This window comes from Jaculus jaculus, chromosome 12 (assembly GCF_020740685.1).
Source record: "Jaculus jaculus isolate mJacJac1 chromosome 12, mJacJac1.mat.Y.cur, whole genome shotgun sequence".
Lineage (NCBI taxonomy): Eukaryota > Metazoa > Chordata > Mammalia > Rodentia > Dipodidae > Jaculus > Jaculus jaculus.
The window spans coordinates 24,386,325-24,412,364 of NC_059113.1; the positions used below are offsets into that span (position 1 = coordinate 24,386,325).

At 42.7% G+C, this 26,040-nt stretch overlaps 1 protein-coding gene across 1 annotated transcript in view; it reads right to left on the reverse strand.

The window, feature by feature from the left end:
* The window catches only part of Kcnu1 (potassium calcium-activated channel subfamily U member 1), a 108,913-nt gene that overhangs the window by 13,645 nt on the left and 69,228 nt on the right, over positions 1 to 26,040 (reverse strand). Inside the window, exons 20-23 of the mRNA XM_045130560.1 lie at positions 19,603 to 19,699; positions 19,242 to 19,466; positions 17,273 to 17,450; positions 205 to 348 (exon numbers count right to left, since the gene is read on the reverse strand). Of these exons, the coding sequence (XP_044986495.1) occupies positions 205 to 348; positions 17,273 to 17,450; positions 19,242 to 19,466; positions 19,603 to 19,699 (644 nt within the window). The remainder of the gene's footprint in view (positions 1 to 204; positions 349 to 17,272; positions 17,451 to 19,241; positions 19,467 to 19,602; positions 19,700 to 26,040) is intronic.

Genomic DNA, 26,040 nt, shown 5'->3' on the forward strand with positions numbered 1-26,040 from the left:
GTCAGGCTCCAGGGGATGATGTCACTAGACTGGTGAAAGCCCAATGTGACATTCAGCAAAGCACGTAAAGCTACATAGGTCTTTTTCTGGTTCCTTAGTCCTCTGACTATGGATTCTAAAAGAAACTCTCTGGAGCACCAGTCATATATTTTATATATATATATTGTTTTTTTTCCTTGAACTTGCCCTAAAAACAAAACTTACTCAGTTCAGTGAGGATGGGAACTTGCCGGCAATTAGCACTGTTTTCACATGTATGAAATTCAGTCCCTTCTGCAGAGAACACACGTAAGCAGCAGCAAAGCAGAAAAGAAAGACAAACACGAATCAACAGCTTACAGAACTCGGCTAAGAGACACAGAAACATCACGTGACTTGTTACCTTACCTTAGTAAAGGCACTCTCTTCAAACCCCAAATCCATCTCAGGAACTGGTTCTGTGAGCCCCCACAGATACCCAAATCCTTGCATACTCAAGTCCCTTCTCAAAAATATCATCAGAATTTCATATAGCCTGTGCTTATTCTCCCAAATGTTTTTCTCCCGTAAACTTTACATTACCTTAGGTGACATACAATACTTAATACAATATAAATGGTAGGTAAATAGCTACTACTGTAATTCAGAGAACAATAATGAAAAAGGTTTGTACATGTTTAGATGTGTAGTACAGATTTTTTTCTCTTCCCTGAATACTTCTGTCTGAATTTTTAATATACCATAATAATAATCCCCTCCCACCACCTTCCCTTTTTCCTCCTCTCAAATTCTCCCTCCATTGAATCCCTTCTTTCCAACTAGCCTCGCTTCTATTTTGATGTCATCATTTTTCCCTCCTATTATGCAGGTCTTGTGCAAGCAGTGTTGGCCACTGTAGGTCATAAATATCAAAGCCACTTTGTGTCTGGATGACAGTATTATAAGCACTCCTCCCCCTCCTCTGGCTCTTTTTTTAATGTTTTTTATTTTTTTTTAATTTGAGAGTGACAGACAGAGGGAAAGAGGCACAGAGAGAGAGAGAGAGTGTCAGAGAGACAGAGAATGGGCATGCCAGGGCCTCCAGCCACTGCAAACGAACTCCAAACGCGTGCACCCCCTTGTGCATCTGGCTAACATGGGTCCTGGGGAATCAAGCCTCAAACCAGGGTCCTTAGGCTTCACAGGCAAGCGCTTAACCACTAAGCCATCTCTCCAGCCCCTCCTCTGGCTCTGACATTCTTTTCAACACCTCTTCTGCCAATGGCCCCTGAGCCCTGGAGGGTGTGGTAGAGATGTCTCACATAGTGCTGAACTTCTCAGTGTCACTTCTCAGCACTATGGTGAGTTTTGAGTCGCCCCATCTGAAAAGAAGCTTCTCTAACCAAAAGTGAGAGTAGCATGAACATATGGGCATAAGTATAAGTGTTTAGAGTGCATTTTGGTGAATATAATATATTCATTTTGCTAGACCACAATAGTAGTTTTTCCCCTAGGGATTATGACCTCCCCAGCCATAGGCTTTTGATTAGGTTTTCAATACCAGGCATGAATTCCCACCCATAGAGTGGGCCTCAAGTCCAATCGGAGAGCAGTTGGTTTCCCCTATCATAGATGTGCCCCCATTGCACCAGTGGCACATTTAGCTTAGCCGGCCAGCCACAGTGCTTGCAGGGCTCACTGCTGGTTAACACCATTGATGACTTTTCTCCCTCAACGGGCTGCGTAGGTCTTTCCATCATCCCGACAGCTAGTCAACAGGGAGAAAACTTCCAACTCAGCTCAAGCTTGATTTTTTCAGTGACCTGCAGCCCAAACATGTGGAGTCTTCAGCAATATGTTTTTATCATCTAGTTCTGATGGACAACCAAGAGCCTATAATGTTTTGAAGGCATCAGAGACATCTTTGGCCAACAACGTTCTTCAAGGTATCCCACCCCTGCCAATGCAATTTTTCTAATAACAAACTATGGCTTCTGGGAACAACATCATCCACCTCCACCATATGCTTCTGCCCAAACTCTCTCTTTTTAAACATATATATTACTAGCTATTGAAGAAGTAGATTTTCACGTGGCTTATTCATAATATCTTCAGTTTAATTAACCCTCCAACAACCCCTTCTCTACTCTATTCCTCCCCTGACCTCACTTAGACCAGTTCACCCCCAGTATTCTGACCCTCTACATATATATGGATATGTGTATATATATACTATTTCTCCTATTAAGTTTTCCTCTCTCCTCCCTCCCTCATAGCCCCTTTCTTGCTTCCTGGCCTCTACTACTGACTCCTTCTGTCTGTTTGGGGTGGAATCCACAGACACCTAACTGTACTTAGTCTCCTCGGGGTCTCTTTTGAGAAGAATGTTGTGTGTGTGTCTGTGTGTGTGTGTTTAAAAGGCACTTCACATGAATTATAAAAATCTCTCCCAGTAGTGGACTGGTAAGGTTAGGTATGGGTAATGGCTCAGCCAGGCAGCGCTTCAAACCATATTAACTTGCTCATAGAACTTTTTGAAACTGTCAGTAAATTGGTAGTGCTGCTCTGTGCTTTTGGAAACATATGAGCAGGCTTCTTGCTCCAGGTGCTGTCTGTCTCTTCAAGACCCTCTCTAGACGGAGATGCTTGCTCCTCAGAAATTGGGTGTCAACTCCTTCCGCCTTTGCACCTTGCCTACACCTGGAATGCCTTGGAGTTCTGTAAAGAGTAGTCACTGATGTGGGGGAGGGGACTAGATAAGACTCAAAGATAGGCATCTGGTTGGAATAGAGTTCTGAGGGGTGAAAGAGAACTGTTCTGGAAGGAGGAATGGGGCAGAAGAGAGCCAGCATAAGCAGAATGAATTAGGAGAAAATTCAAGCTACATATTAATTAACCCAAAATATCCTATAGAATGTTCCTAGAGTTGCCATGCGCTAAAACTATAGAGTCTAAAGTAGGGAGCTGAGGTCACTGGATACATCTTTGTAAGGGGACCCCCTTGGTGTCTGTGAATGATAGACACTGTCAGGCAACAAGAATTATAAAACTGTCACATCAGTTCTCCAAAATGAATATAGTGAGGCCACCTGGAAGACAAGGAAAACATTTACCTACCTTGGCCAAGATCCCAGGCTTCATACAGTTAGTTATAAGCACCAACTTCAAAACTCACACATTTTTTAGAGTACTGCTTTGTCCCTTTATTAAAGCATGCAAGATGTGGTTGGCTTTTCAGTAAAGTACCCAGATCAGAGTTCCTCATAGAAGAAATCTCTCCCTGAGAAATCCTTCCTTGTGGTCCTCATGCCTGCTTTGAAGAAGTACTTGGGGTACCTGACTTTCAGAACCCAGTGTTCTAGCTGTGCACAGCAATGCACACACCCACTGAAGTGGCTGTCTCACTCACCTTCTTGTTGCTTCGACCAACACCTGACCAAAAGCAGCAGATGGGAGGACAGGGTGTATTTCAGCCTATCATCTCAAGGGGAAGTTTCATTATGATGGGGAAAGCAAGGCACAAACAGGAAGCTGTCACACATCTGAGGGGAAGTAGTGTAAGTACTGGGCTTGTAAATGAATAAACCTCAAGGCCCCATTGACACACCTCCTCCAGCAAGGCTCTATCTCCCCAATTGCCACCAGCTAGGGATTGAATATGAGGCTATGGGGGACATGATATTAAAATTACCATAGCAACTTCATAGATATCTGCTTCTGGTACTGACAAAAGAGCAATAACCAAATTTCACATAAACTCTGTGTTCCATTGTACAGTAAGAGTTAATTTGAGTAAGTGTCCAAGAGCTGAGACTATATAGCTCAGCAGTTAAAGCTTGCTTGTAAAGCTTGGCAGCCCAAGTTTGATTTCCTAGTACCCACGTAAAGTGAGATGCACAGTCTGGAGTTTGTAGCAGCAGGAGGACCTGGTGCAGCCTCTCTCCCCACTCGGCTCCCCCATCTCTCTCTGCCTCTCTCTTTCTCTTTGCAAATAAATAATAACATTTTAAAAGTAATGTCCAATCATTGTCTGGGTGTTTTACCAATGTATTTTTGCTACCTAATAGTACACACTGCTATACCCGAAATCTTACAGGCTCTCAAGGTGTTATTACAAAGGATTGCTTAGCCATATATTGCTACTGTACATTTAAATTACAGTAGCAAATTAAGTTATCAGACTTAATTACCATTATATGTTCAGATTATGCCACAGATTATTTAGTTCAGTGCCTAGGTTTGCCAACCTGTTCCTCTTGTGATGTGACAGGTAGCAATTAAAGCATTACAGGAAAACCTTCCAGCGTCCTGTGAACATGTCAACAGGGCTTGGTGCTGTTTTGGCTCCTGTGGAGGGTCCTCACTGCTGCCCCTCCAGCCCCCACATTCTGGGGTGAATCTCCACAGAAAGCCTTGTTGGGCCTAGCTTTGTTTCCTATGTGAGTTTATCATGGTGTGGAGGTGTAGAATAAATTCCGACCCCACAAAATGCTCACCACACCTAAGGGGCAAACTTCCTCAGTCTCGTTTTTGTTTGTTTGTTTGTTTGTTTGTTTGTTTGTTTTTGAGGTAGGGTTTGACTCTAGCCCAGACTGATCTGGAATTCACTATGCAGTCTCACAGTGGCCTCAAACTCAAGGAAATCCTCCCATCTTTGCCTCCTGAGTGCTGGGATCAAAGGCATGTGCCACTAGGCCCAGCTTTAGCTCAGTCTTGGTACTACTGACCTTTTTCTATAATGTGCTCTGTGCATTGAAAGATGCTTAATAGCATTTCTTTATTCCTTCCACCACATACTGGCAGCGTTCCCTAGTTGTGACAATGAAAACTGTCTCCACACAATGTTAGATGACCTCGGGGAGCAAAATTATCCCCAACAGGACATCAATGCCTTCTAGAAATTGAAAGAAGACTGCCCATCAGTTAGTCCCTCTTAGTGCCCAGCAAGGAAGGTGTTTTCTACCTCCTGGGAAAATTCACCATCCTTTCAGTTGTCAGGGGTGAGATTTCTTTAGTATGATAGAAAAGAATTAATGTGAGGGGCCAGAGGGATTGCTTAGTGGTTAAGGTGCTTGCCTGCAAAGCCAAAGGACCTAAGTTCACTTCCTCAGAACCCATATAAGCCAGATGCACGAGGTGGTGCATGTGTCTGGAGTTCATTTGCAACAGCTGGAGGCCCTAGCATGCCATTCTCTCTCTTTCTCTTCCTTCCTCTTTTTCTCAAATAAATAAATTGAAACAATTTTAAAAGAATTAATGTGAAATGGGAAGAATGATTGAGAAGGCTAAACAACATTCTCCAAGGACCAGGAATTTCTTTTTTTAAAAAAATATTTTCTTTATTTTATTTTTTATCTATTCACAATTTTTATTAACATTTTCCATGATTATAAAAAATATCCCATGGTAATACCCTCCCCCACCACACTTTCCCCTTTGAAATTCTATTCTCCATCATATTACCTCCCCATCTCAATCATTCTACTTACATATATACAATACCAACCTATTAAGTACCCTCCTCCCTTCCTTTCTCTTCCCTTTATATCTCCTTTTTAACTTACTGGCCTCTGCTACTAAGTATTTTCCTGCTCATGCAGAAGCCCAATCATCTGTAGCTAGGATGCACATATGAGGGAGAACATGTGGTGCTTGGCTTTCTGGGCCTGGGTTACTTCACTTAGTATAATCCTTTCCAGATCCATCCATTTTTCTGCAAATTTCATAATTTCATTTTTCTTTACCTCTGAGTAGAACTCCATTGTATAAATGTGCCACATCTTCATTATCCACTCATCAATTGAGGGACATCTAGGCTGGTTCCATTTCCTGGCTATTATAAATTGAGCAGCAATAAACATGGTTGAGCATGTACTTCTAAGGAAATGAGATGAGTCCTTAGGATATATGCCTAGGAGTGCTATAGCTGGGTCATATGGTAGATCAATCTTTAGCTGTTTTTGGAACCTCCACACTGATTTCCACAATGGCTGGACCAGATTACATTCCCACCAGCAGTGTAGAAGGGTTTCTCTTTTTCCACATCTCCACTAACGATGGTAGCCAATCTGACAGGAGTGAGATGGAATGTCAATATAGTTTTAATCTGCATTTCCCTGATGACTAGTGATATAAAACTTTTTTTTTAGATGCTTATACACCACTTGTATTTCATCCTTTGAGAATGCTCTATTTGGCTCCATAGCCCAGTTTTTGATTGGCTTATTTGATTCCTTATTATTTAACTTTTTGAATTCTTTGTATATCCTAGATATTAATCCTCTATCAGATATATAGCTGGCAAAGATTTTTTCCCATTCTGTAGGTTGCCTCTTTGCTTTATCCACTGTGTCCTTTGCAGTGCAAAGTCTTTGTAATTTCATGAGGTCCCAACGATTAATTAGTGGTTTTATTGCCTGAGCAATTGGGGTTGTATTCAGAAAGTCTTTGCCAAGACCAATATGTTGAAGGGTTTCCCCTACTTTTTCCTCTAGCAGTTTCAGAGTTTCAGGTCTGATGTTAAGGTCTTTAATCCATTTGGACTTAATTCTTGTGCATGGAGAGAAAGGAGAATCTATTTTCATCTTTCTAAAGATATATATCCAGTTTTCCCAACACCGTTTGCTGAAGAGGCTGTCTTTTCTCCAATGAGTATTTTTGACATTTTTATCAAATATCAGGTGGCTATAGATACCTGGACTTACATCTGGGTCCTCTATTCTGTTCCATTGATTTACATGTCTGTTTTTGTGCCAGTACCATGCTGTTTTTGTTACTATGGCTCTGTAGTATAGGTTAAAATCAGGTATGGTGATACCACCAGCCTTATTTTTGTTGTTCAGTATTATTTTAGATATTTGAGGTTTTTTGTGATTCCAAATGAATTTTTGGATTTTTTTTCTATTTTCATGAAGAATGTCTTTGGAATTTTGATAGGGATTGCATTAAATGTGTAGATTGCTTTTGGTAAGATTTCCATTTTCACAATATTGATTCTTCCAATCCAGGAACAATGGATGTTTTTCCACTTTCTAGTATCTTCTGCAATTTCTCACTTGAGTGTTTTAAAGTTCTTATTGCAGAGATTCTTTACTTCCTTGGTTAGGTTTATTCCAAGGTACTTTATTTTCTTTGATGCAATTGTGAATGGGAGTGATTCTCTGATTTCATCCTCTGTGTGTTTGTTGTTAGCATATATGAAGGCTACTGATTTCTGTGTATTTATTTTGTATCCTGCTACATGGCTATAGGTTTTTATCAGCTCTAACTGTTTTCTAGTAGAGTCTTTAGGGTCCTTTATGTACAGAATCATGTCATCTGCAAATAGTGATAACTTGATCTCTTCCTTTCCAATTTCTATTCCTTCTATGTGTGGCTAAGACTTCCAGACTATATTAAATAAAAGTGGAGACAGAGGACACCCTTGTCTTGTTCCTGATTTTAGTGGAAAAGCTTCCAGTTTTTCCCCATTTAGTAATATGTTGGCTGTAGGCTTGTCATAAATAGCTTTTATTATATTGAGATATATTTCTTCTATTCCCAGTCTCTGTAGGACTTTTATCATGAAGGGATATTGGATTTTGTCAAACGCTTTCTCTGCGTCTAATGAGATGATCATGTGATTTTTGTCCTTCAACCCGTTTATGTAATGTATTACATTTATACATTTGTGTATATTGAACTATCCCTGCATCTCTGGGATAAAGCCTACTTGGTCAGGGTGAATGATCTTTCTGATATATTCTTGTATTCTGTTTGCCAATATTTTGTGGAGAATTTTTGTATCTATGTTTATGAGGGAGATTGGTCTATAATTTTCTTTTTTTGTTCTATCTTTGCCTGGTTTTGGTATCAGGGTGATACTGGCTTCATAGAAGGAATTTGGTAGAATTCCTTCTTTTTCTATTTCCTGGAAAAGCTTAAGAAGCAATGGTGTTAGCTCTTCAATGAAGGTCTGGTAAAATTCAGCAGTGAATCCATCTGGGCCTGGGCTTTTTTTAGTTGGGAGATTATTGATAACTGTTCGGATCTCCATATTTTTAAGTGATTAATCTCATCTTGATTTAATTTAGGTAGGTCATATAAATCAAGGAAATCATCCATTTCTTTCAGATTTTCATACTTTGTGGAGTATATGCTTTTATAGTGTGTCCCTATGATTTTTTGAGTTTCTCTGAAATCTGTTGTGATGTTACATTTTTCATCTGTAATTTTATTATTTTGTGTCTCCTCTCTTTCTTTTGGTCAGATTTGCTAAGGGTTTATCAATCTTGTTTATCCTTTCAAAGAACCAACTGTTTGTTTCATGAATTTTTTGGATTTTTTTTTCTATTTCATTAATTTCTGCCCTAATCTTCATTATTTCTTCCCATCTACTAATTTTTGGTTTGCCTTGTTCTTCTTTCTCCAAGGCCTTAAGGGGAAGCATTAGGTCATTTACTTGTGACCTTTCTAATTTCTTTTTTTTTTTTAATTTTTATTTATTTATTTGAGATAGACAGACACAGAGAGAAAGGCAGATAGAGGGAGAGAGAGAGAATGGGCGCGCCAGGGCTTCCAGCCTCTGCAAACGAACTCCAGATGCGTGCGCCCCCTTGTGCATCTGGCTAACGTGGGGCCTGGGGAACCGAGCCTCGAACCGGGGTCCTTAGGCTTCACAGGCAAGCGCTTAACCGCTAAGCCATCTCTCCAGCCCTCTAATTTCTTAATATAGGCACTTAAAGCTATAAATTTACCTCTTAGAACTGCCATCATTGTGTCCTAGAGATTTTGGTATGTTGTGTTCTCATTATTGTTTGACTCTATAAATTTTTTGATTTCCTTCTTGCTTTCTTCATTGACCCATTCATCATTTAGTAGTGTATTGTTTAGTTTCCATGATTTTGTGTATGCTCTATAGCCTTTCTTGCTACTGATTTGTTGTTTAATTCCATTGTGGTCAGATAGAATGCAAGGAATTATTTCAATTTTCCTGAATTTGTTAAGATTTGCTTTGTGTCCTAATATATGGTCTATTTTAGAGAATGTTCCATGTGCTGCTGAAAAGAATGTATATTCTGCAGCATTTGGATGAAATGTCCTGTATATATCTGTTAGGTCCATTCCTTCTATGACCTCAGTTAGTCCAGATGCCTCTCTGTTTATTTTTTCCCGGGATGACCTGTCAATTGATGAGAGTGGGGTGTTAAAATCACCCACCACCACTCTGTGTTTGGTGTTATCTGTGACCTTAGTTCTAATAGTGTTTGTTTGATGAATTTGGGAGCCCCCATGTTAGGTGCATATATGTTTACGATTGTAATGTCCTCCTGTTGGAGTATGCCCTTAATCAATATAAAGTGACCTTCCTTATCTTTCTTGATAACTTTGGACTGAAGTGTTCTTTGTCAGATATTAGAATAGCAACCCCTGCTTGTTTTCTAGGCCCATTTGTTTGAAACACCGTTTTCCAACCTTTCACCCTAAGATAATGTCTATCCTTTGTAGAAAGGTGAGTTTCTTAGAGACAACAAATTGTTGGATCCTGCTTTTTAACCCAGTCTACAAACTTTTGGTTGGGGCATTGAGGCCGTTGATATTAAGAGATATTATTGAAAGGTGTGTGTTTATATTTACCATTTTTTTTTGTGGTTCCGGTTCTACCTTTGCTCTCTTGTGTTAACTATTATTTGAGTATTTCTTGTTTTTTCCAGGTTCCTTATACGTGAGCTTTTCCTTTTCTTCAGCATGGAGGATTCTTTCAAGTATTTTCTGTAGAGCTGTTTTGTCTTCAAATACTCCTTTAACCTGCTTTTGTCATGGAATGTCCTTATTTCTCTGTCTATTTGAATGGATAGCTTTTCGGGATAAAGTAGCCTTGGTTGACAGTTGTTATCTTTCAGAACTTGGAATACATCACTCCAAGCCCTTCTGGCTTTTAAAGTTTGTGTTGAATAATTTGCTGTAATCCTGATGGGCTTGCCTGTGTAGGTAACTTGATTTTTTTTTTTTCTCTTTAACTGCTTTCAATATTTTTTTCTTTGGTTTGTGTGTTTAGTAGTTTGATTATAATATGGCGAGGAGAGGTTCTTTCCAGGTGTTGTCTGGCTGGGGTTCTAAAGGCTTCCTGTATCTGCATTGGCACCTCTTTCCCAATTTGGGGGAAGTTTTCTTCTATGATTTTGTTGAAGACACCTACTATGCCTTGTGAGTGAAATTCTTCTCCTTCTACTATGCCCTGAATTCTTTTTTTTTTTTTTAAGTTAATTTATTAGTTTTCTTTTCAGCAAATACAAGCAGTTTGGTACCATTGTTTAGGCATATCCATGACCTAGCCCCTCCCAATGGCCCCTCCTTATTGATGTAAATGGGTCATGCACTATGGAGTTAGTCCACAGTTATTGGTACAATAAATGTCTCTGCATATCATGACCCAACATGTGACTCTGACATTCTTTCCTCCCCCTCTTCCACAAAATTTCCCTGAGCCATGTTGGGTTCATTTTTGGTCTGCTTCTGTGCTGAGGTGTTGGGGGCCACTGAGGCTCTGGCTCTCTGATTTGGTAGGAGTTGATTTTTCTCTGTGTTGAGTCTCCTTCCCCTTTGTGCTGGTATCCGGTTCATCAGGAAAATAGCACCCTTGCTTGTTTCGCCAATTTTCCTTAGTTTCAGTTGGGCCCCTTTTGAGGTATGATGGGGCAGCTTTCTCCTTAGGATCTGCATATATCTGAAAAAGAGAAGCAGATTCTCCAACAGAGAGTAAGTTAGCACCCGGAAATTTGAGATAGCACTTACTTTTTTGATAGAGAGTTTAATAGGTGTAGGCCCTCTTGTACCCCATGATTGATGGTAGCTTGATATTGGAGAGTGGGCTTACGTTTGGATATGGTTCTGACTTGTTTCCCAGCTCCCGCTATGGGTCAGTTAGCCAAATCAAGAGTAGTTGGTTCCCCACCATGGCTGTGTGCCACTATTGCACTTGTGTGGGCATCACACCAGGTTATTTGTTGCTAAGTAGGTTAGACCATGAGTTGCTTGGACAGATATTGGTCATTTCCCCCAGTTGCCCATGTAGCACCTCTGGCACTAGACACGCTGACTGTCTGGGGACTGACTCTCTCCTGGCTTCCAGCCATGCCTTTCCATTTTACGTGTCAGCTGCATATGGAGTCTTCAGCAATAGGGTCCTACCACTGACCTTTGGTGGGTCATCAAGTACTCTGACAGAAGTCTGTCATTCTTTTAGGAAACCTTGTAGGTTTCTCTGATCAAAATACTCATTGTGGATGATAGCCCCATGCTGGTAGTGGGGGTAACAGGTCAGTGCCCACTAAGAAAATGAGGAAAAAAATAACTAATATACAAGAGTTAGAGAGGAGAGGGGGGGAGGGAGAGAGAGGGAGGGAGGTAAGATGTAGAAGATTTAGGTTAGACTTGATCCTACCCTCTCCAGTGTCTTGTGGTTCAGGTGTTTCCTGTAAGGGTCTAGTGAAGGTTCAGCCATTTGATCTGTCTTTTAGGAAGTAGAATTTTATGGTACCATTGCCGTTTGGGTCCAGATTAGTGTTTCCCACCCCTTCGATGCCCTCCCCTTCCTCCCCATCCATCCTAGTGTCTAATCCATGAGGTGCTTGCTGGGTATGTAAGGTGTCTTGGGTGGATTCAGGTTAGATGTTGTAGATGAGTGAGACTATGTGTTGATTTTTTTTTCTGTGATTGGGTAAGTTCACTGAGAATGAGCTATTCTAGGTTCAACCATTTTTCCTCAAATTTCTTTGTGTCATTTGTCTTACTGCTGTATAGAATTCCATTGTGTAGATATACCACATCTTAGTTATCCATTCTTCTAGTGATGGACATCTGGGTTGATTCCAGCTTTTAGCTATTATGAATTGAGCCACTACAAACATGGTTCAGCAAATCTCTCTATGCCCTGAATTCTTATGTTTGATCTTTTCATAGTGTCCTGAATATCTTGAAATCCCCATTCATACTTTTCTATTAGTTTGTCTTTCTCTTTGTTGAACTGTATTAGACCTGCCACCTGGTCTTCTAGCTTAGATATTCTGTCCTCTCCTTCATCCATTCTACTGGTGAGATTTTCTACAGAGTTTTTATTTCATTAACTGTGTTCTTCATTGCTAGTAATTCTGACTGGTTTTTCTTTATTATTTCTATTTCCTTATTTATGTCTTATATTTCCTTCTTTATTTCATTAAATTGGTGTTCTGCATCTTCTTTGATTCCTTTGATTTGTTCTTTGATTCCTTTGATTTGTTCTTTGACTTCTTTGAACATGTTTACAATCATTCTTTTGAAATATTTCTCAGGCATTTCCTCTAACTTGTTCTCACTGGAGGTCATTTCTGATGCATTAATACTTTTAGGTGGATTTATATCATCTTGCTTTTTAGTGTTTCTTGTGTTATAATGTATATATTTTTGCATCTTGGATTAAGTTAATGCTTGGATTTTCTAGCTAGCTGGGTATTCTTAGCTGAATCAATTGATCTGATGTTATATATCTTCAGGGTAGGAGCTTAAGGTGTTAGGTATGGCTCTTAAGACTCTCAAAGTATCCACAAAGGTGTTCCTAGGGGTTGAGTTTGCCTGCAATGGGAGTATTCAAGTAGGCTGAGTGGAATAAAATATAGGTAGATTCTAAAATTTAACTAAACACTGTACACATTCAATCAAAAACATCACCAAGTATTTATGTAAGAGTAGGTATTATAACAACCAGATCCTCTATCAACAAAGAGGTTAAGACTTCTGGTCTATTGAGGGATCCAAGTCAGCTTGCAACCAAGTGAGACCCTTCCCTGGTGCAATCCCAGTTACCTTTGGGGATGATTTTTGTCTCAGTCAAGTTGCTTGCTGGCTGGGTTGTTGGGCTGCTGTTCTGATTTCTGGAGCTGGGCACTGGCTTTTCCTGCGGGCCAAACCGAGCCTGGCAACTGTGGTCCTGCAGATCAGCACCCCCGCTGCTGGAACTGCTACTGCCTCTGCTACAGCGGCCGCCGCTGCTGCTGAAGCTGCTGCTGCTTCTGCTGGATCCCCCACTGCTGCCTCTGAAGCTGCTGCTGCTGGATCCGCCATCACTGGAGCCACTGTTGCTAGTGCTGGAACCTCTGATGTTGCTGCTGGACTCTGCTCCTGCTTGGGTCCCGCTGTCAGCTCAAGTTGGCGTGGCCGGTCCCGGAACTGCTGCTGTGTTTGCTGGAGCTGGGCACAGGTGGTGGGGGAGGGGAGGGAGCTGATGCTGCTCTAGTTCTCTCGCTGTTCCACGTGTTTTTCTGCCTTGCAATCTGCTCCTCCGTTGTTCACTGCCGCTGTCCCTTCACGTTTCTAGAGTTTGCGGAGAGCACTGGTGTGAGTGGAAAATCCCCTCACCTGGCTTTTCCTGTGGCTTGAGCCGAGCCTGGCAGCTTTCTGGTGCGCTGCTGTCGCCACGGTCGGCAGACCTGCCGGGGCCCCTTTTGCCGGCCTGTGCGGGCTCTGGACGCTCTGGATCTCTTCTACTTCTCCGCTGCCGTTTCAATTTCCTATACCCCTCGCTTTTTAGTAAAAGTGTATATTTTGCTGATTTTTTTTTTTTTTTTGGTCTTTTTTCCCCCCTAGGCTGCTTTGGCATGGTACCTACGCCTCCATCTTAAGTGGAAGTCTTCAGGACCAGGAATTTCTATACACAAACTCCAAATTGATTCCTATGATGGTCAGTATATTTGGTGGAAAGTTCTGAGTCATTATTTGATTCCTCAAACTGAGCTCAAAATGTGACTTCACTGATGGCTTACCGCATAACCTTTGTGCTAGTTAGGTCACTAAGGGTCTAACCAGCCCTCTATTCCCAAGTGATAGGAGTGGTATGGCACCGCCTGCTTCTGGGACAAGGCCTACGAGGTACATTCTCCCCTGTGCCTTTCCCTTTGTCTCTGGGCACAGTGCCTGCACATGCTTCATGAGGACTCAAATACTCTGTCATTCTATCTTTTGTCTTCCTCTGCTAGTTCATTTCCACTTTCTCCTCTGCCTCCTTCTATTCAACCCAGCCATTGGTGGTTATGGAGCACTTGTTAGCTCACCACAGAGGCCCTAATGCATCTTGGGAAATCAGCATCTTTTGTTGAATCCATGAAGAATCAAGTGAAAGGCTGAAAAATCACTATCAGGAAACCATCGCTCAGACCACAGGAAGAACTACTCATCTTAATTTTTATCTAGATGACGTTTACAATGGAGCCCATTTACTCGAGGCTTAAATTGTGTGCACATCTTCATTTCCATAGGCACTACATACCTTTAGAGTCTGCTTTACTACCCAAGCATGCATATGAATGCATATATACACACGCATGTATAAACATGTGTAAGTCATGCATGTGAGTGACCCTACCTGCTGAGCTAGGGATCTGCGTGTGGAACCCAAGGGCACTTCTATGGTTCTTCAGGCTCACATAGACTTTAGGTATGATTTCAGCAGCAATACGATATTCATAAAGTGCTTATTCTGTCAAAAAAAAAACAACCAGAAATCTTGGGAGCTCAGTTGGGTTTTAGTTTTGGAGTGAGCCAAGTAGCTGGCTCCTGTTATCTACTAAATATTAAATGAATCCTTATCGTCTTTGTCCCATGAACCTTACAAATGGTTCCAGGGAGCTCAGGGAGAATTCTTTTTGGTTTTCCAATTTGATTCATGAACATTTTTTATCCACAGTCACAATTATAATTGCGTCTGACAGCTGACTTTTCCCAGTGCCATATAAGGTGGACGAGATGTAGCCAGCAGTCGTGTGGCCTGAGAAGCCAGCACGAGACCCTGATACTGAAGATCAATCATCCCCAAAGGGTATGGATGGATCCAGGGGATTCCAACTATGGTTTACGTTTATTTCTTGAATTAGGAATCAGTTGATACAGAGTTTTCTTCTGTATTAATTACAGCTTTACTGGAAGACAGGGGGCTGCTAGGAGGAAAGCAGCTACTGTTTGTTTGGCTAAATGAATATGCTGTGTCCATCAAACTGCCCTCAAATGTTTATGTTTATACCCATAGATTTTATGTTGCTCTCACTTTTGGCCAGAGAAGCTCCTTGTTTCAGATGGTGGTGACTACTGGGGAAGACTCAAAACTCATCCAGGGGCTGGAGAGATGGCTTAGCGGTTAAGCGCTTGCCTGTGAAGCCTAAGGACCCCGGTTCGAGGCTCGGTTCCCCAGGTCCCACGTTAGCCAGATGCACAAGCAGGCACACGCATCTGGAGTTCGTTTGCAGAGGCTGGAAGCCCTGGCGCGCCCATTCTCTCTCTCCCCTCTATCTGTCTTTCTCTCTGTGTCTGTTGCTCTCAAATAAATAAATAAAATTAAAAAAAAAAAAACTCATCCAGGTGCTGAGAAGTGAGTGTTTAGACACAGCACTTACTGAGACGCCTCTACCACACCTTCCAAGCTTCAGGAAACACTGAACAAGAGGTGGCAGAAAGAGTGGTACAGCCGAAGGATGGGAAAGACTGCTATGAAACACTGTCATCCAGACATCAAGTGGCCATTTGCATGCACGACCTCGCAGAGGCTGTCACCACCTGCATAAGATCTGCATACTATTAGATCCATCAATATGTTGTCATGGATGATGGGGGGTGGTAACAAAAAAGACATCTAAATAGAAAGGGGACTAATTGGAAAGAAGGAGTTCAATGGAAAGGACAGGACAAGGGAAGCAAAAGAAGGTAATATGGGCTGAAGAGAGACATAGTGGTTAAGGTGCTTGTCTATAGACCTTAATGACCCAGGCTAGATTCCCCCGTACCCAGGTAAAGCCAGATGCACAAACTGGAACATGCATCTGGAATTTGTTTGCAGTGGTTGAAGGCCCTGTGTGTTCATGAATCAAACTGGAAAAACCAAAAGGATTCTCTCTCTCTCTCTCTCTCTCTCTCTCACTCTCTTTCTGTGTCTGCCTCTCTCTGCTTGCAAATAAATAAAAAATAAAATATTTTATGGGCTGGAGAGATTGCCTAGTGGTTAAGGTACCTGTGAAGCCTAAAGACCCAGGTTTGACTCCCCAGAACACATGTAAACCAGATGCACATGGTGGCACATGTGTCTGGAGTTCATTTGAAGTGGCTAGAGGCCCTGATGTGCCCATTATCTCTCCTTCTTGCTCTGTAATAAATAAATAATAAAATAAAATATTTTTTTAAAAGGCAATGTGGTAGATTATGATCCAAACACATTATATAAAAAGAAATAAAAGAGAAAATACCTAAAATTACTGAGTAGTTGGTAGTCAGTTTTTAGAAATGATTTGCAAGCCTTTTCCTGTTTGATGGAGAGAAGGAAACACAATTCTGTTGTGGGAATCACCCTTAGGTACACTTTGGGTGTAGCAAACATGTGGAACCTCCTAGAGAGTCCAGCTCAGGGCTCGTTTGATTCAACTTAATAGGTGTTAGTGACATATTGGCTAAGTGACAGTAATTTTATCAGGTTCTGAGAGAAATCCAAAAGAGAAAAAGACAGGATCTCCACATTGAAGAGATCCCACTTCTCTCTCAATATCTTTTTCTAATTCAAAGCTAAAACTGATAACTATTAGTACACAGAAGGGTGATGGTATCTTAATGACAATCTTCTAAAATCCGCATATTGAAGAAAGGAGAATTACACTTCATCCTCACAACCATGAAACTTAAGAATTATAACTTGATGGGCCAGGTGTGGTGGTGCACACCTATGATCCCAGCACTTGGGAGGCAAAGGTAGGAGGATCACTGTGAGTTCAAGGCCACCCTGACACTACATAGTGAATTCCAGGTCAGCCTGGATTAGAGCAAGACCGTACCTCATAAAACAATAGCAGGGCGTGGTGGCACACGCCTTTAATCCCAGCACTTGGGAGGCAGAGGTAGGAGGATCGCTGTGAGTTCGAGGCCACCCTGAGACTACATGGTGAATTCCAGGACAGCCTGAGCTAGAGTGAAACCCTACCTCTAAAAAACAACAACAACAACAACAACAACAAAGAATTATAACTTGAATCCTTCATGGTACATGTCTGCGATGATCATAACAGCATAATAACAGTGTGACAACAACATGATAGCGGTGTGAAAACTGCTATGTGCATCCCATTTAAAAGATGGACATGTGTTTGTCTTTGACTTACAATTCCAGAGGAAATAATTGCAGTCTATGTCTACCATACATAGAGTTGGAAAACCTTAGAGGACATCTGGTCAATCCCTCTTCTTCCTCATAGTTGAAGTATTTAGGGAAGAAGTTAATTGTCTTTATTCCACCCTCCTTAGGCTCTTCCCATTATGGTATTTTTCTGACCTGGCATCTTGGCAGAGCAGTTGACCTGCAAGGACCCAACGTTTAGAGTGGCCATGATGGTCTCAGAGTCCACCAGTGACTGGCTGCTTGGCTGCTTGATTGGCGTAGCTAAGATAACACACATGGAGCAGTGCTCTATGTTGACTGCATACAAATCTCCAGAATAGAGCGCAGACCCCTGTGGATGGAGCATCACATGGAGAAAGGACTTGTGAGATGAAGGGTCTGAGATCATGGCTCGTGGTGGTCGCTCTTTGTGAGTGACGTAGTTTTGCAGATACAGTCTCTAGTGGGTTGGTTTTAAAACTTAGTTACCCGATAGTTTCTCATTCATTGGCCCTTACCAATCATTCATATCTCACTGTAAATTGATTTCACAGGCTCTTTCCAGAGAACAAGTTTGGATACGGCAAAGAAAGGTGGGGTTGAGAGAACAAAAATCCATCTTGACAACTTTCATAATGAGAAGACAAGTAAAAGGTGACAACAGTGAAAACTCAGGTTATGAGACTGAAGACTAATTCTGCATGTCCTCTCACTCTTGCTTGTAGCCCACCCTACTTGTATTTTCTACATAAGCCCACGATGTGGCACATGCCTCTTTCCTTTGGTGAAGAAATAATAGGGTTAATCCCACCTTCAGGAAACTGAGGCTTAAGACTGGTAATTCCTGACACTGGTTAAAACCTGGAGATTTCTGGTCTCTTTCTTTCCCCTTTTTATATGTACTGAAGCAAGGGCGGGGAGGGAATTCATAATGGCGCTTTTTTTTTCAAAGCAAATTTCTTTGGAAAATCATTTTAGATGTTTGAACTATATTTCTTACATACAATCAACATTATTTAATTAAAAACTCAAATGTTTTGGTACATTTCACAACACAGGCAATGGGGTTTTCATTGGGTAGATGTTAGCATGGTTTGGATTTAGATCTATGAAAGTTAAATGCCAATATAATTGTAAGTAGAGTAACCACACATTCTTCATGGTCCATTCTGCTTCTTTTATTTTTCCCATTCAACACGAGTTTTGAAAGGGGCATTCAAACCACAGAAGGTCCATTTCAAGAGGGTAAATCCAGCTGGACATGGTGGCACATGCCTTTAATCCCAGCACTGGGGAGGCCGAGGTAGGAGGATCACTGTGAGTTCGAGGCCACCCTGGGACTATGTTGTGAATTCCAGGTCAGCCTGGGCTAGAGTGAGACCCTACCTTGGGAGTGGGGAGGGAAGAGGACAAATGCAGATCCTCTTCCTCATGTCCCTTTTGTATAGGACCAAGTAATGCTGTGAGCTCCACATAGTACTTCTTCAACAGAGATGAAAAATTGGAGCCCAAAGGCCTAGCCAGTATTAGCTGAGGTTTAGCCATTGAGTGAGAATCAGACTTAGAAATGCAGAAAATCTCTCATTGCATAAAATTCGTAAGAGATGACAGTTTGGGGCTGGAGAGATGGTTTAGCAGTTAAGGCAGGTGCCTGTGAAACCTAACAATCCAGGTTCAATTCCCCAGTTCCCACATAAGCCAGATGCACAGGTGGCACTTGAATCTGGAGGTGTGGTTTTGTTTTTTTTTTACAGTGGTTGAAGACCCTGGTCACCCATTCTCTCTCTCACTCTCTTTCTCTCTCTCTCTCTCTCTCTCTCTCTAAATAAAGAAATAAATATTTAAAAAGAATGATGGTTTGAACATAAACTCAGGAGTTATAATGTCTTGGCTTAAAACCTACTTTTTTCACTCACCTGCTCTACAATCGCAGACCAGTTACTTACTGCTGCCAGGCCTAAGGGTCAACATCTTCATTTTCTATGCCCTAGGATTATTTTGAGGATTAAATGAATTAAGTTAGGTAAAATGTTTAGAACAATCTTTATCACACAGCAGGCCATATAATTGTACATTGTTATTATTACCATTATTATTACTACAAGCACTATCAGTGTTATTATTATCCTCATATGATGCTTACAGGCATAATGTATAACTGGGGGAAATTCTGAAGAAATGGCCATTCTCTCTTCAAGTAATCCAAAGATCCAATGAACACAATGTCCTTGAGCTCCTTCCGGGTATAGTTGCTGGCTCTCAGGGGCATCACAAAGTTCCGAAGACCCATCAGGGTTGAGTGGGCATCTCCAAATACACATGCTACAATGTGGTTCTGAAATTCATATTTTAGCTTGTCGGTTCGTTTCTAAGGATAAGCATGTCAGAATTGAGTTATTTTTATACAAGATGAGAGTTCCTTATAAAGACAGTCCCCTTCTCATCCTTTCTGTCTAGGAAAATCCAGAGCAGTACTTCTTTTTTAAAAACATGTGATCACCTACCAATATCACCTTTTCCAAAGGTATCGTCTTGCACCAGTGAAACATGCCACTGGTATCGAGCAGTTCCGAATCTTGCAATGACTCATATATGTGATTGCTGAAAGCAGAGGATGGAGAATTAGTCTGCACATACGTGGGGCACACGGAGGACAAAGCCCACCTCTGCTCCCCTCTGCAATGGCACAAAGACGACACAGCAGAAGCTGAACTCAGTGTGCTGGGAGAGGAGAGAGAGAGCATGGCGGGCAGCAGACACAGCACCAGAAAAGAGACACGGGACCCCGAAGTTGAGAGATTTGCAATGCTCACTATCCCGTCAGCCCTACCGTCACCCACAGGAACAAGGGATGGGGACCACAGAAGAGCAGGGCGGAAGCAGAATGTGGTGGGGCATCCTGCTGGGAGCAACAGCCCGGGAGCAACCCATACTGTGGAGGCGACAGCAGACCTCTAAGAGAGTATAAAGGTGAGAGATTCTCTACCCCTCACCAGCCACAGCAGCAACTCAATAAATGGGATCCATAAAACAAAACAAGCTATTGTACAGCTAAGCAAACAGAGTCAACAGACAACCTAGAGAATGGGAGAAAATCTTCACCAGCTCTACAGCTGACAAAATCTTATGATCTAGATTACACAAAGAACTCCAACAACTAAGTACTATTAAATCAGCCAACTTGGCCAAAAAAAAAAAAAAGAGGAGCAGTGAGCAGAACAGAGAGGAGAGAGAGGGCAAGCAGGAGAGAGAGATTGGGCAAAAAGACTGAGAAAACTTTTTACCCTGAAGCCATAGTTTTTTGGTTTTTTTTTACAGGTCATCCCCTGAGATGGTCTGAATGTATTGCCCCAAGACTTAGGCTTTTTTTTTTTTTAAGTTTTTTTGAGGTAGGGTCTCACTCTATCCTAGGCTGACCCAGATTCACTATGTTGTTGCAGGGTGGCCTCGAATTCATGGCAATCCTCCTACCTCTGCTTCCTGAGTGCTGGGATTAAAGGCGTGTGACACCATGCCCAGCTCTGATTTAGGCTTTTTTTTTATTAAGATTGAGCTTGCGATTTAAGTCTCCTGCAGGTGGAGCCTTCATGAACGGAGGTATGTCACTAGGGGCAGATCTTCAGTCCAGGCCTGCTAGGTGTGTAAAGAATCAGTTTGGGGCTGGAGAGATGGCTTAGCAGTTAAGGTGCTTGCCAGCAAAGCCTAAGAACACATGTTCAAATCTCCAGGTCCCACATAGCCAGGTGACATGACGCAAGCACGCAATGTCACACATGCACACAAGGGGGCGCATGCATCTGGAGTTCATTCACAGCAGCTAAAAGGCCCTGGTGTGCCCATTCTTTCTCTCTCTCTCTCTCTATCTCTCACTCACTGTGTGTCTCTCAAAAGTAAAATAAAAATAAAAAAGAATCAGTTTGGAGCTTTGTCTGTTGGTGTTTGCTGGCTGTTTAGTGGTGTCTTTCTGCTTGAATCTATGAAGTGAGCCAGTTTCTTCCACCACCGATGGTGTCTCTCTTAGATTCTGCAAGCCTGCAATAAACCCTTTTATCATATAGCCGCTTCTGGTCAGACATTTGTCCAGCAAGGCAAAAGTAACTACAGCACCTCCCTTACAGTGAGCTGTTGGTTAAGGAGAGCTATGAGGCCCTCAAACAATGCAAGCTGTTGCGAATACCTGCTCACCCACCTGAAGTAGATGCTAAGACCTACTGCTGAAGGCACCACAGGCTGCCGTTGTGGGACACTGAGAAATCAGGCTGGAACTGAGATGGGAACTAGCTCCCTGCCAGCTAGCAGTTATAGCGCTAGAAAGTACTATGGAAGCTGCAGAGAGAGAAAAGTCAACAGCAGTCTTAACAAGCAGGGGATCCTGCAAGGTACAAAACCATATGCAATAGTGACATATAAATTCTGGGGTAATCAACTGCTCTCTGATTGGCTATGAAACCCACTCAATGGGAGTGAATTCTGGTATGGAGAACTGAGTTACAAGGTTATGGCTTGAAAGGTCTAGAATCCAGACAGAAGCTTCTGCTGTTCTTTAGCTAAATGGAGACATTAGAAAACAATGTAAATGTACATGTCTCTACCCTTTGATAAATGCTGTTCTCACTTTTTTTTTTTTTTCGAGGTAGGGTCTCACTCTGGCTCAGGCTGACCTGGAATTCACTATGTAGTCTCAGGGTGGCCTCGAACTCACGGCGATCCTCCTTCCTCTGCCTCCCACGTGCTGGGATTAAGGCGTGCGCCACCACACCTGGCTGTTCTCACTTTTGACTAGAGAAGCTTCTTTTTAAAGATGAAACAGAATACTGGGGAGACCTAAGACTCATTAAGAGGATGAGAAGAGAAAGTGAGTGCTTAGCACTGGACAAGTGATCTATATCACACCTGCTGGGACTCAAGGAACCCTGCAGAGGATGTGATGGGAAGAATAAGCGTGCTGCTCTCACTGCTGGTCCGAGAAGCTTCTCTAGAGAGATGTCAATAGAGACTGAGGAGACTCAAAACACATCAAAGCTGAAAATAAGAGGCTGCTGAGAGCTCAACACTGAACTAGGTATCTATTACACCCTCCAAGGCCCGGAAAGCATTGTGGATCAGGTAGCAAAAAGAATGTACGAGCCACAGGGTGTGAAGGAGTCCTCCAGACATAAACTGATTGGTGCATTCATGACCTCACAGAGCTTGTTGGTAACCCCATAAGAACTGCACTGTTCGGAGTCCATCAATATTTTTCCATGGAATATGAGGAGGACAAAAAGGAATGAATCAACAAAACAGAAGTAAGACTACCTGGAAATAGGAGAATGCTAAGAGGAATGAGGACAGGGCAGAGGGGACAAAAAGGATGATGGGATAAGAGAAAGATCAAATGATTATATATCCACATATTAAAGTTCTCAATTAAAAACAAGAAGTTGCTAGGCATGGTGGCACACGCCTTTAATCCCAGCACTTGGGAAGCAGAGACCCTGAGACTACATAGTGAATTCCAGGTCAGCCTGGGATAGAGGGAGACCCTACCTTGAAAAAACAAAAGCAAACAAACAAAAAAAGAAGTTATTCTAAAATCTAGTTACTGTTTCTACTTTGCCATTTTTTTTTTTTCACTCCTCTCTGCACTTTCTTTCTACCTCATTGCCCCTGCCATCTACATCCATCCCCAGTATTGGGATTCTCAGTGTGAAACCAGCCAGCCAAGGGGTACATCTGGTCAGGGATTACGGCACTGTTTGAAGATACGTTCTGTCAGATGAAGTTTTTATAGCCATACCTGAAGTACAGTTCCCATTCCAGGGAAGTTATTTTTGTTGCTTCTCACTCATTTCTTTGTTTGGAGAAATACTATGACCAGATTCTTTGGTTGCACCAGCAAAGTAAAGGAAAGTAGGAAAGTGCAGGAAAAAAGCTGATAATGTAAGGCGACTCCATGGAGTCTGGAGGGTAGCTGAGAACATCCAGTAAAGAGTTTGTTTTGTTTTGTTTTGTTTTTCGAGGTAGGGTCTCAGTCTAGCTCAGGCTGACCTGGCATTCACTAAGTAGTCTCAGGGTGGCCTTGAACTCACACTCATGGCGATCCTCCTACCTCTGCCTCCTGAGTGCTGGGATTAAAGGCGTGCGCCACCACACCCAGCTTGTGTTTTTTGTTGTTGTTGTTGTTGGGCGTGGAGGATTGCTGTGAGTTCAAGGCTACCCTGAGATTACATAGTGAATTCCAAGTCATCTTGAGCTAGAGTGAAACCCTACCTCAAAAAAAAAGTTTTGTTTTGTTTTGTTTTTATTTTTTTTAAGAGTACCTTATTAGGAATACTTCCCTCCTGAGCTTACCTTGTGCCTTCCAAAAGAAGAGGACCCTGGGGAGGAAGGGAGTCCTGGCAAGCCTCAGAAGGAATAAAGAACTCATCAGGACTTCTAGAACTAACCCAGGAGGGCTTACAGATATGATATAATAAACTCATTTTCCTTCTGACTTTTTCCCCAGTCTCAAATAATGCTGAAAGATGTATGACCTTCTAAAATAGGCCCCTTTGCTTTGAAAAATAGGAAAAAGTAAATGTCAGCCAGGATGGTGACATTTTCTTGTAATATAGTGTGGTAGTTTGATTCAAGTGTTCCCCAGAAACTTAGGTATTCTGAATGCTAGGTCCCCAGCTGATGGCAATTTGGAAATTAAAGCCTCCTGGAGGCTGTATATTATTGGGGGTGGGCTTGTGGGTATTATAGCCACTTTCTCCTTGACAGGGTTTGGCACACACTCCTGTTGCTATTGTCCACCCAATGTTAGTGAGGTGGTGATGTCCACCCTCTGCTCATGCCACCATTTCCCCTGCCATCAACGAAGCTTCCCCTTGAGTCTGTAAGTCAAAATAAACCTTTTTTTTTTTTTTCTCTCAAGCTGCTCGTGGTTAGGTGTTTCTGCCAGCAACATGAATCTGACTGCAACAGTAAAGTTGGTACCAAGGAGTGGTGTCATTTGCTGCTAGACACCTGACCATGTGACTTTGGCCTCTCTCTCTCAAATAAATAAAAAAAGAAAAACTATATTGAAATTCCATTTTACCACAGTTAGAATTGCAGTCCATAAGAAAATGCTGGTGAGGCCATGCGTAGTGGCGCACACCTTTAATCCCAGCACTTGGGAGGCAGAGGTAGGAGGATCGCTGGAGGCCCTGGAATGCCCATTCTCTGTCTCCTTCCCTCCCTCTTTCTTTCTGCCTCTGTCTCTTTCAAATAAATTATTTTTTAAAAAAATTCTTATAAATGGGATGGAGAGATGGCTTAGCAGTTAAGGCACTTGCCTGCAAAGCCGAAGGACCCATATTACACTCTCCAGATCCCAGGTTAGCCAGACACACAAAAGTAAGGCAAGTATCAGGTTGCATATGTCCACTAGGTGCCATAAGCATCTGGAGTTCAATTGCAGCGGCTGAGGCTCTGGCACACCAGTTCTCTCTCTCTCTCCATCTCTCTGTCTTTCTTGATCTCTCACTCTCTCTAAAATAAAAAATTCTTATTAAAATCTGGAGCTGTAGATGGTTTGGTGGTGAAGAGCACTTCCTGGGCAAGCACAAAGATGTGAAGAAGCCTGAGAGCCCGCTGGAGATCAATGTCCAGGACACATCAACAGCTGGCCAAGGATATGCTCCAGAGGGGAGCAGAGACCCAAGAACTGCTGGAGCTCATGGGGGAAATTAAAAAACAAAACAAAATACTGCAAGCGAGGGCAGGAGAGATGGATTAGAGGTTAAGGCACATGCCTCCAAAGCCTAAGGACCCCAGTTCAATTCTCCAGGTCCCATGTAATACAGATGCACATGGTGGTGCATGCATCTGGAGTTCGTTTGCAGTGGCTAGAGGCCCTGGCACACCCATTCTCACTTTCTGTCTCTCTCCATCTCTCTGTCTCTAATAAGCAAAAAAATAAAAATAAATCTAAAATAAAATACTTCAAGCGAGCAACAGGACTCAATCTCAAAAAAGAGAGGGGAGCTGCATCTTGAGATCCCCAACTCTAGGATGCAGACTTGAGGCGCCAGCTTTCTTCTTTTTCTTTCTTTTTACCCAATAAAACTTAGCAAAAAAAAAAAGATAGGGAGAAGAGCCACGGAGTGTATCACTCGTGTTCTGCTCCAGCCGTCACAGGTGAGCCCACCCCACCACGTGCAAGTGCCACAGGACACCTGTGCATGTGTACACTGTACACACGCACACGTACGCAATACACACACACACACACACACACACATGCAAACAAAATTTGGCCACCGCAGGTGAGTTCAAGATCCCATGGCATCCACATTCCTGCAAGTCCTACTTACCAGCCCAGTCACAGTACGCCACTTTGGGCGAGTGCCCACAGCCTGGCCGCCTGCCTTAGGGAGATCGTCCCTTCAGCAGAGTCATGCCACCCAGCAGCAGGTGAGTTCTTCCCCCAGCATTCTCGCCGGGGCTCACTCGTGTGATACTTTCCCACTAGCCCCGTCACTACAGCCCCTGAAGGTGAGTCCCCCGCAACCCATCGCCCACTCCTGAGTCTTCTCCAGCAGCTCAGTCGCGACACTGCAGCGGCGGTGCGTTCTTGCCCTCCCCCGGCACCCGCACAGTGTCTGCTTCCCTGAGTCTTTCCTGCTGGCTCAGTTCCAGCACTCTGCTTTAGCAGTGCGCCCCACTGCGGGTGAGGCGCCTCTCCCCAGGACCCGCTCCAGAGTCGACACCGCCAGCCCATTCATGCCACGCTACTTACAGTGAACACACTAAGGGTGAGACCACCACACTCCCCTAAGCCCTCCGCAGCAATCCCACTCTTGTGGGTCCTTCCCATTGGCCCCGTTGGGCCATGCTGCTGCGGGTGCCTGCCACCCCGTGGTTCACTCCCAGGGGGTGCCCATAGGCACTGATATTCTCCTGCTCAGCATGACCCACCCTGTTTTCTGTGA